Raw genomic sequence first — 15,253 nt, 5'->3', positions numbered from 1 at the left:
TTACCAAGATCTAGAGACTAAGGAATTAGAAATACTTGAAAAGACCGAAAAACTCTTAGAAGAATGATAAAAAAACTAGTTTGTAACTCTGCAAGTAACAAAATTCTAAATAATGTTCGAAACTTATTTAAAAATATTGCTGCATACTTTTTATCAATTATTGACAGCATTAGTTTACGTTAACATCAAAGAACAAACACAAGATGGAAAAACGCGTATGATATCTATTGTGCACAGAGTTTGAATAAACTGTTGGCACCAAAAAAAATTTCTTATGTTATTAGGAAGTTTGCATATTATACACTTATAAAACTAATGCAATACAAAGTCTTCATTGAAGGTTTATAATAAAATTGTATTATACTTGTGTTGAGTTAGAACAACACGGGGGTGACTTATTCCTAACAAATAATAGTTTTCATATTTTAAAGAAAACACTAATCTGAGAATTGGTAACTAAAGTTGCTAAGAATTAACATCTTAATTGAATTCCGGTTTGAACTTATTCTGTCTGTGCAAGCAGTCTGTCTCTAGGCTTGCTTGCAGAAGCAGCCTAATTCTGATGATATACTTTTAAATTACTTATTATGAAAGCCCATACTTCGGGTGTCAAGAAAAATTTTAGCTTGATGATCTAACGCTTGCGCATTACAAAAACTTTTTTCTTTAAATACATGTCATATCTGATTTATTTAAAATTTATCAAATATAATAAGTTTTTTTCACTGAAATAAAAAAATTTTTTTTCTTTCTTCCTTACTTTACACTAAAGTACTTTCATTTCTCTTAAGTTAGTCCCAAGTTCAAGCTTACTTAAAAATGTATAGTCCACTTAGAGATAAGCTATAAGCAAAAGTCGTCACCTAACAACCTCACCTTTTCAGGTAGTCTCTAACGAAAGTGTAATCGTTAAACTTTTCAGAGATAGTTAAAGTTGATCTGAGATGTACAGATCATCGTCAAACGCTGGAATATCTTATCAAAAGTTTAAAGTTGAATAACCCAGGGAGTTTAGCGCTTATCAAATATTTATTCGTCTGCAATTATTTCTTTCTATTCTTGATTTATTCAAGTAGTTGCTTATTATGACAAACGTTCTTATCTGAAATACCTATATAAAGTCAGTGATAATGTCCCTTAATCTTTATTTCTATGTGATTGTTAACAAATTTTCTATATCTAATAAATATTTAAGTTTTTAAAAATATAACTTTTTCAAGCAATGTGGTTGATCAACTGAAAATTTCTGTAATATTAGTCACTCTTGACTAAGAAACTTTTATTTTAATTTTCTGCAGGACAGACTTATATATATATATATATATATATATATATATATATATGCATTCTAAATTCCGACGGGGAAAAAAACCGAAAAGCGTAGGTACACTAAAAAAGTAAATCAACTAATTTATACGCATTCTGTTAAAAATAATTTTTTCTTGAGGAGAGACTTGGATGCATAAAACGAGGAGACAACCTACTACTAGAAATCCAACCTTATATATTTAACTATGTTCAACCGTTTATTTGGAAGATTATTTATTTCAAAAAGAAATTTAAAAAATTCTTACAATTATGTACTTTAGTGTCTTAAAACCATCAGTAATAAGCTAGTTCATAAATTTTGAAACTCTAATTTTTTTACCATGTACATTGACAATATAGCTTTTTTCAAATTTAATAGCAGGTTACTAAATAATACCAACTGGCTTATAAACTTAACATTAACCCAACTAATTAAACTATTAATTTATTAAATTTCATTTACAGAGCCACAATAAACACATTTTTGGTGTTAGACCTTATTGGATGTTGCTGTGTTTACGTTGTCTTCGTTTCAACAAACATTAAGCAGGTAGCTGATAATTATATGGAATATCATTGGGATGTCAGAATTTATATGGCTATTCTGTTACCACTTCTGATTGCTTTCTCTTTGGTTAGAAATCTGAAGTATCTAGCACCGTTTTCTATGATAGCCAATTTTTTAATTGCTGCTGGACTAAGCATAACATTCTACTACATTTTTACTGACCTGCCTTCACTAAAGGAGGTGAAAAAGTTCTCCAGTGTATCTCAATTGCCACTCTTTTTTGGAATCGCTATTTTTGCCTTAGAAGGAATTGGAGTTGTGAGTATTCATAAGCATTTCAATTAAAAAAAAAATAAGTTTAAACTATTTTTGTTTGTTTCCATAAGCTTTCAATTCAAAATGTTCTTAACAACAAAAAATCATGAACATCTTTTGTCAGAACTTTTTTAAAATAAAAAACAAACATTATTTTGGATTTAGTTTTTTGAACGTGTTTCCTTAATTTTTTGGAAGCATCGCAAAATTATTAAGTTGAAAATATGTTGAAGTAATAAATGTTGTATAATTACTTCGAAGAGATTCACATTAATTTAAAAAATGTTAAAACTACTGATAACTTTAAAGGCATCCAGTACATGATCAGAGTTTCTACTTCATCGATTACCTCACTTTGGTAAATTTGTATTATTTATCAATCAAAAGTTGTTTTTACATTAAGCATTGAGAAGATCTTCCAAGCTAATACTTTTAGGAATCTGTGGAGCCTTCATTTTCTGGAATCCATCACAAATTCAAAGGAAAAAGATACATTCCATAATCATGAAATAGTACTAACTACAGATTTCATGAAATATAACTTTTCTCAAAAAAAAAAAAAAAATGCATTGAATGGCCTAAAATTCGAACAGAACTTCTAAGAAAATCAAACAAACTTGGATCTTCTCATGGTTTTTGTGAACATTAAATTCAAAAAATAAACTTACTTAACATGTACAAATTTATAGGTTATGTATTACTAGTATCAATAACTTTAGTTTTTAAACTTACTATTCACAATTACTTTGAGATGTCTGATGTTAGTCTTGTTATTTAAAAAGTTCTATTTAAATTTTAAATCATTCTATGCATTACTTTCTGAGAAAAGTTACATTTTACATAACAACTATTCTAGTATTATTTTACGATTGCGAAATGTAATTTTTCCTTTATCATATCATTTCGCAATGGATAACAGTAAATTTTAGCTTTATTAATTACTTGGAGCACCAGCATTACGGGTCTTATTGTTGTTTTACATGAAAATAACTGTTACTGTTGAATATTTATTGGCGCGCTTGGGGGTTCGACCGATGCGATGAAGCGACCCGTGCGATAACACGATCTCCGGTTAAACTCGGCTCGGCTCGGCTTGGCTCGGCTTAGCTCGGCTCGGCTCTCTGTCTTTCTCCACGCACTTACTACCACCCCTTTCTCGTTGGTAAAATGTACTACCCGTATTATTATAGCTATATAGAAAAGTATATAATTAAAAATCAGATATGTGTTGTATATATAGCATTTACATATACGTGTGTGTGTGTGTGTGTGTGTGAATAAGATTTATAAATTATACTGACTCTAAGAATTAAACAACATCTTTAGGATTGGTAGTCGGGGACCTTATTGATTGTGCTATGCAGCATACCAATCCTATCTGTGTTCTGTTTATTTATCGACACCAATCGAGAAACTGCTGAATTAGAAAATTGATCTATAATTGGGCACTTTTTATATTATATATAATTAAGCCAACCGATTTAAAAAAAAATAGTCATGATTATTTTTGAGTGGTCTATTTCTGTCAAAATTGTGTAAAATTGTATTTTAAAGACCGTTTTGCTCATTTCTTTTAACGGTTTAATATAGAAAAAAAATAAAAGTACAAGTGTGTAGGGTGAAAAATAAGTAAGCACTTTCGATTTTGTTTCAGCAAGCGCAAAACGTTAAGAAAAAAAAAAAAAATGCATTTTTGCAGTACCTGTAAAAGTAAGTGAGATAGAAAGTGCCATTGATCGTCTTCTCTCGCGCTTGCTCTCTTTCCATCGTACTCATGCAGGTTAGCCCATTTCACTACTTTTCTTAATATTTTGCGCTTGTAGGAAATGATGAATTAATATTAGAATTAGTATTGTTTTTTTATTATTTTTTACAAATTTGTTCTTTGTAAATAGGATTATTTTAACATAAAAATGTTTGACCACACTGCAAAGTTTTCCCAGGGTCTTCCAATTATGTTTATTCAAACTTCATCTTAACCCGTCTTTAGTAAAGAGCTAACGAAATTCGTGCACGTGCACAACTACGCACAGTAAACAGGTATTCGAAAAGAGACAGAGAGACAGGGAAAGTAATACACACGAACGTTTGTTAAACTGATGTATGTAACTTTGTGTAGGTAGGTAATATAGATTCTCTTCGTCGTCTGTTATTGTTCTTTCTCGTTCTTGTTGCTTATATGTTAATGAAAAAAAAAAATACAAACATAGTTTACTTTTTCCTAATCTATAATATTCGCTGATCAAAATATATATTTACGAATAAACTGTCTTTTTAATGCAAAAATATAAAATGAAAATTATTTAGCATCGAAAAAATAAACACTTTTTCTACCTCACTCGTTTTTGAGAGGCTGGTGTGAGCTCGGTAGAAAAAATAGGATTCGCCAAATAAGCCCCATTAAGACTCCGTGGCTGCCTTACGTACCTCGGGCCCTGTTTCGCAGGTCTCTTGGGCCGCAAAATAGCCCTAGAGACGATGGCACTTATCTGACGAAAACTAATATTTTCATCATAGACAATCAAATACTACCGAGTTAAATAACATATTTCTTAATGTTTTATATCTTTCGTGGATCCTGAGACCCACACCTGGTTTTTTTTAATCACGTTATATGTATTCATCGAAGTGAGGTAATAAGAAAGGTAGACACTCTTTATATTATATTGAATATGATATCTCACCACAATCAAAATAAATCTTTTGAAATGTAAAGTTTTTGAATATGTTCTGTTGTTTAAGTAACTAAGCAGTTAGAAGATATTTCGTTTGGTCATATGGATTCTTATTTATTAATGTTAATAATATTTGTAAGCGTCTGATTTTTAAAAGCTTTAATTGTCAGTATGATATTTTTTTGAAATTCATACATTATTGCCTAAACGGGAAAATTTAAATCTTTTTGAAAGTTTTGATGGCTTAGTAGTTAGCATGATAGCATCTTTCTCAAAGAAATTTGAAGGATTGTCGATTGGAATCCCGGAAAAAAAAATCAAAATTTTTTTCTGGGGCTTGCCGTTGGAGCCCTGAAAATAGCTTTACATAAAGTCTTAATACTATATCTAAATATTTGAAAAAAATAGATTAAAGGGATTTACTCTTTATTGCTCAATTCCATACGATATTGAAAAATAAGCGTTAAATTTTTTGGTCCTTACAGCTGCTTCTTATGCTAAAAAAGCTCATTGTATCATTTTCGGCCTCTTGGCCTCAAGAATCCCCACTGTACCCAGATAACATAAGTTTACTTAAATAACTTTAGCAGTGTCTAGTTAATGTTTTTTATAGAGGCAATATATTTAAATTTGAATAATTCTATTTATTACCTTTCTAAGAACAAGTCAAATAACTATTTAAATTTCACTTTAAAGTATTAAATACAACTGTTTATTTAAGCAGTTCTTTGCACAATCTTACTTATTGTGGCTACTCCAATATCTGTTCTATGAATAGTTTATTAAACGTTTTACCAATAACAAGCATGACTTTTATTTCTCTAAGATAGCAAAAGAATTTACTTTCCATGTATGTAAGATTTTTGTAACAGTACTGCACCATTTTGCTCATGTAAGTTTCACATGTATGAATATTTATGTTATGATGTTACTAAAACTGAAGATGCTTCTTTTTACTTAATCTCAACGTTTATAATATATTTTAAATCAATAAAAAATTATTGACATGTGTTTTTTTAATATAAATATTATGTAAGGTTTATAAATCAATTTGTTTCTTTTTTTAAAATAAACACTCAATTTAACATCGTTTTTGATTACAAAGTTTTTAATTAAAAAAAAAAAATTTGTGAAAATGAAAAATTATTGTCGTGCAAAAGGCTTTGATAAATATGTATACTTATGCAGCTGTGCTCAACTTTTTACGCTACCCCAACTACTTTTTCTCAACATATTTGAAAATAAAGGGTAAATATAACTTTAATACAAATATAATTTTGAAACACTAAAAAAAGCTTATCTCTCACGATAATAGACAAAGCCAGCCTCATTCAACATAAGTCTATTTGATTGGTTTTGGTAGAGTAACAGAAGAAGGACAATGAGCTTTAGGGTGCGAGCCTACCACTCTCTATCGACTCCTTGCTGGAACTTACGCTCTATACTAATTCTCGCTCAAAGCTTTGATTTGCTTATTGAGCTGCCTATTTCGCTGTAATCACCTGATGTCAAATATAAGATGTATAAGTAATTCTATGTATGTGCAGTTATTCTCAATGTATAGGTTTCGTAAAAAATTTAATACGATACAAATGAAAAACTCCGTTACAACAAAACAGCTTCGTTTATTAATACATGTGCACACTTGTGTATAAAAGTGGAAAAAAAATTTTTTAAGTTATACAACTGACCAGCTAAAGAATAAATTATAAGTTAACTAATTTTAGAGTATTTAGTAAAAAAGATATTTAAAGACATTATTCATATACTTTTATATAAGATGTTCTTTTACCAATTAAACATTTCTTGACCTACCTTTCCAATTTAGCTGAAACTTTTTTTTTGGGTTTTCTACTTCAAAAGATCCAGTATTCTTAATTTTTTTAATTTTATAGTATTTAGGACTCTAGAGAGGATTGCAACTTTGCATTTTCGGTGATTTGGTGATTTTAGACTTGATGAGGAATTTTCCAAAGTTCATAACTCTGGTTCTATTTGAGCTACTGAGTGCATTTTTATTTCATTTGTGGTAAAAAAATTAGCTATAACAAGAAAGTAATTTAAAAAAGAATAATCAACTATTAAAGATTATTATCAACAATTTGAATGTTTCAGTTAAATTCAAACACTTACCCCCACCTTGTAGCAAGATTTAATTATAGTCATCGTATTTTCTAAATCCAGTTTTGATTGGAAAACCTTATTTTATTCAACGGACAAATAGTTTTTACTATCGAAAACGCACTAATTCACTTCACGCCTTTATTGCATCAGTGCACAGGTCCTACAGTACACCTTTTTTTTTGCTTCCCATTGGTTCTTTTTCTTTTTCTTTTATATACATGAATATTTTTTATTTTTTATTCAATACTCTTAATAATTTCATGAAAAATCTTATTTGTTTGTCAACAATATTTAATAATTTACTTTTTCTATACATTTCTTACTATGTCCGCTTAACCTTATTTTATTATCTTGTTTTGAATTAGGTTTAACACTTTATTTAGATTTGTTACACTTATGAGACTACTGCTTCACCTAAACAGTTATAATAACACGTGCTTTTGTTAACTCTGGACTTAAATTGTAAATAGAGTAACATCACACTGCTTTTTAAATATCAACTACATACGAGTTTTATTTTTTTGGATTACAGCAGATAAGGAAGCTCTTCTGTAGCTTTGATTTCTTCGGTTTGTGCTAAATTGAAAGATTTTTGGTTATGACTTTGATTTTAAAATGAGCAAAAAAACTGTATTAACACTCCAAAGCAGTAAACATTTGCACAAACGCATGACTTAACCCTTTTAATAAAATCAATCATGCACAAAAAAAAGCTTCCAATTCCATTTTCCTATGAGGAATGATCATGTGACAAAATAAGTGGCACACTCAAAAGTTTTACTGTCAAAGCTTATTTTTAACATATGAATACTCCAACCTGTTCTTTAGTAGAATTATTTAACTAGGCAACAGAAGCTCTATAAAACATAACGTATCGTTCTTCGAGTAATCCAGTAATGCTGAGTAAGAAAAAAACAAAAGAATGCTTAAACAACAATTTCGAAAATTATAGGCGATAAAGAGAGCATTACAATTTAACAGTACCATTTTCATCTCTCTTAAAAAAATGACAGTAAAACAATTTTTACAGTCTGAAAAATTTAGTGCAGTAAAATTTTTTACGTAAATTATGTTCATAAATTATGACAATATCATACTATTCACTACAATAAATGTTGTAATTAACGAGGAACTTACAATTTGATATTATAGTATTACTAAAACATATTTTCTTTTTTTTATTTTTGTTTCAACAATGACGTTTTTCATTTATAAATTTATTATTAAAGGTAGTTTACAAATTTCTCATGAAGCTTTCTTAACAAAACAATTACAGCACTTAATCAAAGTTATACAATATTTATGGAAATTACGGGATCCAAGTATCAATGCGACGTAGCGTACGAAGTTACGTAATTTTTTTTATGGTTATAATAGTTTATCTATTGATAAACAAAATGTCTCCCTAAGAAAATTTGACGTAAGACTTTATGGTAATACTTAAAACTTGCTACATAATTGGAGAGATTGCAAAAAATCAATTTAAACATTCAAATGTTTGATAACAATTTAAGATCGTTGATGATTTTTCTCCAAAGTTATTTTTTACCTTAGCTTATTTTTTTGCCTTTAAAATAAAATACAAATTCCGTCTACATCTTAAATATAACCAAAGTAATAAGCTTTTAAAAATTCCTTCTTAAGCCTAAAATGACCGACAATAACAAGCGATTTTAATCCTTTCTAGAGTTCAAACTTTTAAGAAAATAAAAAAAAGTACTGGTCTCTTTTTTCTCAGTTAACAGCTCATAAAAAATGGTTCTAGCTTAATTAAAAAGAGGTTGGTTAGTATTTCTTATATTATATTTAATTTGTAACATAATATTTCAAGTGTTTCATTGAGACTGCGCTTGACATATCTTTTTTTTTTTCTCTTCCTTCTCCTCTTCTTTTTCTCTTTATGTGTTCATAATTTCATTTAAATACCATCCAGTAAAATTTAATAATAATTTTTTATCTGATCACTCTCTATCCTAGCTATTTGTAAGAAGAAGGACGTAGTTTAATAAAAGGACGTTCAAGCCAGGATGTTTTTGTTCATACGTATGGTCAACGTTCACTCAATGAAATTTGACAACGTTATGTTGCATCTCCATCCCTTTCTTTTCTTGTTTACTATTAAAGCCCATCCAGCTGAAAAACTGTACAAACTATAATACGACTTACTCTTCATTGCATTAAGGGAGCTTGAGTAGAAAAAGTTAAGAGGTCGTAGGTAAGTTAATTACTAGATAAGATGATTCCAGCAGTGTCTTTATCCATCCCTTAAACTTCAGAAAACTTTAAGATATTTTCTCTCAAACTTCATACATTATACATAACCTCTTATAGCGCAACATTAAAACATCGTAATTTTTTTACCATAATTATAGAGTTACATATAAGGACAGTAACTATTTTATGATAAAAAGTCTCAGCTTTCAGATGGTACCTTGCAAAATTTAGAAAACCATAAGAAAGTTCAAGATGTTTCGTAAAGTACTGATGAAGTCGTTGTATCAGTATGCAGTTTTACATATATTTATACATGATGAGACTCGTGGTTCCTCGCACATCATATATACTTACATGTACTTGCAGCAGTAATACCAACTGACCCGATTATTTTTGGGTTGGTACCAGAGCTCGCTGGAGCTTCCTTAATATGGCAGACAAGCAAACGCAGCTATATGATATTTCTTAACAAGTAAGCATATATTTTCAAGAGCAAAAACAATGTATCATGTCAACTAAGATAGAGAAAATATAGGAAATTCTTCCCTACATATGAAAATTAAAGTAAGTAATATTTCTACTCAAAGTAAAATCAGAAGCACCCCCTACGAATTTTCGCATGGTTTTTAATCCTGATATTGATGTATATATATGTGTTTATTCGTATATATTTTTTTACATCCTTCTGGCCACCAATATCATGGTAGGATGGCTATATATATATATTCCTATATGACATAGTTATTTAAAGGAAATTCAGCCTCTAGCCCCACTCCATCCCCTACATCACTCTCCATTCTCCACCCAATTCTCCTAAAATGCCTTGTTATTCACTTATTTTCTTGCTGTCTTTTATTTGACTTAACATTTTTCTACAATCCTCTCTATTTCTCTCCCTTCCCACTCATCCCCCTCAACTTGTACTTGTTCACAAGGGAAGGGGTTTTATGCTGGTCCCAATCCAGTTCAGTCGTGTGGAGGTGGAAGTGGTTTACGGCAAAATAAATGTAACGCAAATGTGCGATAAAAATTTATACAATATATTTACAGTGCTTAAATTAGGAAAATGTGCTCAAGTGAAGGCAAGCGGAGAGAAGCTTTCTCTGCCGCCGCGGCGCGCTAACTAGCTAACTATGCTCGCAGAGCAATATTTATAGAGACAAAAGTTAAAGTAGAAACTTCTTGTACATTGATAAATAAAGGTACAAGAGTAAAGGTAAAACGGTCTCTTGGGCATTGCAAATGTACGCGATGATAAAGGCGTATGATCGGGAAGTTACTTCAACTTTAATATAAGAATAACAAACGTGACGCAATTTAAATTTAGAAAAGGTTTGTCGGCAAATATTCAGGTACAAAACTGAACATACCGCCCGCCATACTACGGTTCGGGGTAAACGGAGTATTAACAATTAGCACTGCACTTATGTAAAACAAACTTAGAGTCTGTACTTTTAAAATGTCAATAATATAATGGACTAGAAAGCGTCCAGCCGAATATGGTGCGCTGGGCCATAAGTGTCCCAGGTAGTCCGATGCGTAAGCCCTCTTAAAGAACTCGTGGAAGCACATCAGCTCCTAGCAGCAACTCGATTTCCGTCAGATCGGCTCGAAAGTCGTCTGCAAGCTCCAAACTCTGTAAATACTTCCAGTCGCCTGGAAGCTTGAAGTTTCCTGACCTGTAGCTTGATATGAGCGAAAGCACTAGAGCTTCGCACGTGAGCTTCCCGTCGCTAACCATAGAGGCGAGTGTAAGGTAAGTTTTTCCATGAACTCACGGAGTCTTGATGCCACCGATGCCAATGACCTCCATGCTGGCCTCTTCATATTCCTGGCGAAGTTTACTTAGCAGGCTCTTTGCAACAAAGGATCGCTGAGAGCAGTTGTCGAGCATGGCACGAGCGATGAGTGTGCGTCCATCTGGGCCTTGAATTCGGACGAGCGCAGTAGGCAACAGCGTAGTGTTTGAAGTGTCTGGCGACGCCATTCAATGACAGGATACGCAACTCCCTTTCGTGAGTGTAGCAGGCCATGCAGAAAATGCAAGATGCACTGTAGTGGCAGGATTCTCGTGCAGCAGCGTATGGTGATGCCCGTTGCAAGTTAGGCATCGTTTGCTTGATTTGCAGCTTGTGAGTTTGTGAGCACCAAGGCAATTATAGCACATGTTCTTGGCCTCAACAAACTGTTTGCGTTCGTGTGGCGATTTTGCTTTGAAATCGGCACAGCGTAGTATAAAATGCTCACCTTGGAAAAAGCGGCATTTCTCCGTAAAGGCGGCATATGCGTGCGAAGTAGAAGACGCCGCGTTCTACTTACAAAATAGATCTGGAAAAAATCATGAGTCTTCAGTTTTTCATGACTTTTGAATAGAATTTTTTTTAAATTTGGAGTTGAACATTACCACGTCAAAAATTATTTTATCTTTAAAACGCTATTTTAGTCAGGTTTTATCATACCTGCACAAAATTTTATCTTTCCATCTTGTAGAACGTCAAAAACTAAGTCAAAAATGTATTTTTAGTAATTTTTTTTAGTAGTGTGCCATGTTAAAAAATGTTTACGCTCACCTAGACTGTGCGAGAAAGAAAGGCTGGAAAGAGAGGGAGGCATTATAATGTGTACGAGAGAGAGAGAAAGAGAGAGAGAGAGAGGAGAGACAAGCATCTTGCAATGCGTATTAGCGCGGGACGCTTTAGGCCTGTTCACGAGGGAAGGGGTTTTATGCTGCTCCCAATCCAGTTCAGTCGTGTGGAGGTGGAAGTGGTTTACGGCGGAAAATAAATGTAACGCAAATGTGCAATAAAAATTTATACAATATATTTACAGTGCTTAAATTATGAAAATGTGCGCAAGTGAAGGCAAGCAGAGAGAAGCTTTCTCTGCCGCCGCGGCGCGCTAACTAACTTACTATGCTCGCAGAGCAATATTTATAGAGACAAAAGTTAAAGTAAAAGCTTCTAGTACATTGATAAATAAAGGTACAAGAGTGAAGGTAAAACGGTCTCTTGGGCATTGCAAATGTACTTGATGATAAAGGCGTATGATCGGAAAATTACTTTAACTTTAATATAAGGATAACGAACGTGACGCAATTTAAATTTAGAAAAGGTTTGTCGGCAAATATTCAGGTACAAAACCGAACAGTACTTATATAGTTAATCATTTTTTGGTCAAGGTTTTTCCGAAAAGTTGATTTGGTTACCTTGCTATCGGTTTGATTATTAAGCGGTGAATCGCATATGCCGTTCAGTCATGGCTTTAGTTAGATTTGACGGGCTCAACAGTTTGGGAAGTAATTGCGTATTGGTAGTGGACGTTTGTGGAGTTGATTGCACCAATCAATTCAAGTGTTGTACAAAAGACTTTTATATTTTTTTAAGAAGTTTTAAACTTGTATCGTGGTAAAATTTTTGAGAAAAATATTCTGTCCTAATACAGAAAAAAAATAACTCGGGAAACAAAAAAATAATGTAATTAAAAAAAAAATTGAGCACTGTCAATTTATAAATGGAAAATTTTCGTGTGTTATTCCAAATTTTTTAACATTGAAAATTCTTTTCCATGTGTTGTACAAATGTGTTGAATTAATTATAAACTGTGAACTTTAATAAGTCTTTTTAAATGTATACATACCTTGAATTTTTATGAGAGTGTAAGCATTTGATTTTTTTTTCTAAATCATGTTCTTTTAAATGTAAGAGAAAGTTTTTTTGGAATCAAACACAATCTTACAAGTATGCATGTGTGTTTAGTGCAAACGAATTATGCAGACTTAACGTGCTCATAAGATATATGTTTATGACATAGAATTATGCGGATTTCTGTATAACTATTGATTTATCTGCATTAAACCCCCCCCCTATTTATATGATTGTCCACATGAGTTACTTTTTCTAAATATACATTTCTATTATCATATGTTTATGAAGGCAGAATTATGCGGATAATTATATGTATAGAGGGAGGGGGGGAACTATGCAGAAAAGTAAAGAGTCATGCCAACGTCTGTATAATTTTATTATGTTGTTAACATATTCAGAAGCACGTAAGGTCTGCATAATTCTCTTTTCCTAATCATACTACATATTGTCACAAGAAAGGTCATTTAAGTGTCTCCCTTGAATTGCTTGCCCCCCCCCTCCTCAGTGCCCTTCATATAATTTATAAAAAAAATAAACATTTCATAAGTGATTTCATTATTTTTCAAGTTTTTAGGATTTTTTCATCCTCTTCTAGCCCTCCTCGCCAACCTCATAATTTTACACAGTGCCCCTTGCCCCTCACATTTATCTTTATAATAATACAACTTTATTATTGTATGAGTTGTTTTGAATTCAGAAGAAGGTAATTAAAGTGTTTTAAAATTGTGATGTTTGTATTTAAGCTTTGAAGAAATATAAACTGAAAGTAAATAGAACTTTATTTTTCTAAAAGTTGAGGAGCGTTTTCCTTATAAAACTAAGATAATAAAAGGTCCTGTAAGCTTAATTTCACTTACATATAAAGCAAAGTTGCTACAACTGTTGTAATCACTAACGGCGAAAACTACTTAATCGATTTTGTTGAAATTTTGCATACCGATTCTTGACACTTCCTAGACGGTTTGAGTCTAGTTCTTATCTTAAAAAAGTTAATAACATCAGCCTTAAGTGAGCTCAAAATTTTGTAAAAATACGCTAGCTTTGCGCTTTCTTTCAGTTGAATCTGCTAGGTGGCGTCGAAGTAAAATCGAAATAACCTGCCATTGAATTAAATAAGTGTGGTTATAATAGGCCCAAGCAACGGATTAAATATACAATCGATCACCAACAGGGCTTAAAACCTAGAGCTGGAAGTCGTGTCGCTGAGTATACCGACGCTGTTCTCTAATGCAAAAGAAACTTACGTCAAGCTCCATCCTGACACACCATGATTGACAAGTAGCCACCAATACTAAGGCGTTCTGAACGTCAACGTCTCCGGCAAAATAGCAGGAGACGTCTAGCCGTAGCACATCCTGCTCTAGCAATTTGGGGACTTATGGCCATTATTCTAATTAACCTGATGCTGCTACTAGAGCAGATTATATTACAACAGCAAGCAAGGGAGAACAACCCTGAGTTTGGGCAGCCCCAACAGCGTCCTCAGTGGTTCGTAAGAATGGCATGTTCATAGATAAAGTATCTTCAGGCCCACTTTCCTGGTTAACAATGAGCAGTTAGTTATCTAGAGAACGATCTGAAGACGATATATTTTTTGGTCAGCGGCATACCTTCCTCCAGCATGGTGTCTGACCGGAGACTCCGAGGGTAAGAGTCAAGCTACCCGCATAGCCAGCTCTCCATCATCAAGAATAATAATATTGAATGGCTAGAAGTATCACTAATGATCCTCTTTAGAGCCATTATGAGTACTTACGTTTTATATTTAACCATTAATCTCATCGATACTTTTTCAAAAAATCACTTGCTAAAGCCTATTGACATAAATAAATATGTCAAAGTATGTTTTGACTTAAAATCTGACGAAAAACGTAATAAGAATAACCTTTTTATGATTCAGTCCATATTAATAAAGCTGCAAACAAATTTTTTCATTAGTGCCATTAAAAAGAGCACCCTTGAACTACTCTAAAATCAATTATCTGCTAAATTTTTATGTCTTATTCAATTTACAGTAGGCAGTCAAACTGAAAAATGTATAGCTATTTGTGTAGGGCAGCCCACACAAATTCTCCATAACCTCAAATAGCCTTCCACAAAATGAGATGGAATTCCATTATTCTTCCTGACAGCCTTCTAGTGGCCTCCACACACTACCTTTATAATGTTTCTCGACCCCCCCATTTTCTCTCCACACTTCCTTACACAATTTTTTGTGGAATTGAACTAAAACCTCACGTATCATCATGGATCCTGATACCTACCCACACACATACATGTATACATATTATTTATTTAGAAAATTTATTTTATTACCAAACTATACTGGGACATAAGCTTTGCAAATACATATATGTTAGTAAAAATTATTTAGGGGTATTGAGTCACGTGGGAGCGCAACGAGGTTAGTTTAAAAAAGCAGACGAATCCTCGGTGGTTGCGCTACTGTTTACTTCAGATTTGCA

The 15,253-nt window shown here is 32.2% G+C and overlaps 1 protein-coding gene across 3 annotated transcripts in view; it reads left to right on the top strand.

Annotated features, from left to right (window-relative positions):
* LOC106641833 (proton-coupled amino acid transporter-like protein pathetic) overlaps positions 1–15,253 on the top strand; it is a 318,346-nt gene that overhangs the window by 288,115 nt on the left and 14,978 nt on the right. For all 3 annotated transcript variants that reach the window (XM_014356408.2, XM_014356373.2, XM_014356390.3), the window contains one exon: positions 1,774–2,134. In XM_014356408.2, coding sequence (XP_014211894.1) covers positions 1,774–2,134 — 361 coding nt within the window. The remainder of the gene's footprint in view (positions 1–1,773; positions 2,135–15,253) is intronic.

Source organism: Copidosoma floridanum, unplaced genomic scaffold (assembly GCF_036245765.1).
Source record: "Copidosoma floridanum isolate Cflo_tuat_1 unplaced genomic scaffold, Cflo_Japanese_pri ptg000031l, whole genome shotgun sequence".
NCBI classification, from domain to species: Eukaryota; Metazoa; Arthropoda; class Insecta; order Hymenoptera; family Encyrtidae; genus Copidosoma; species Copidosoma floridanum.
Note: the sequence above shows the minus strand (reverse complement) of the source record. Positions and strands in the feature narration are given on the sequence as shown.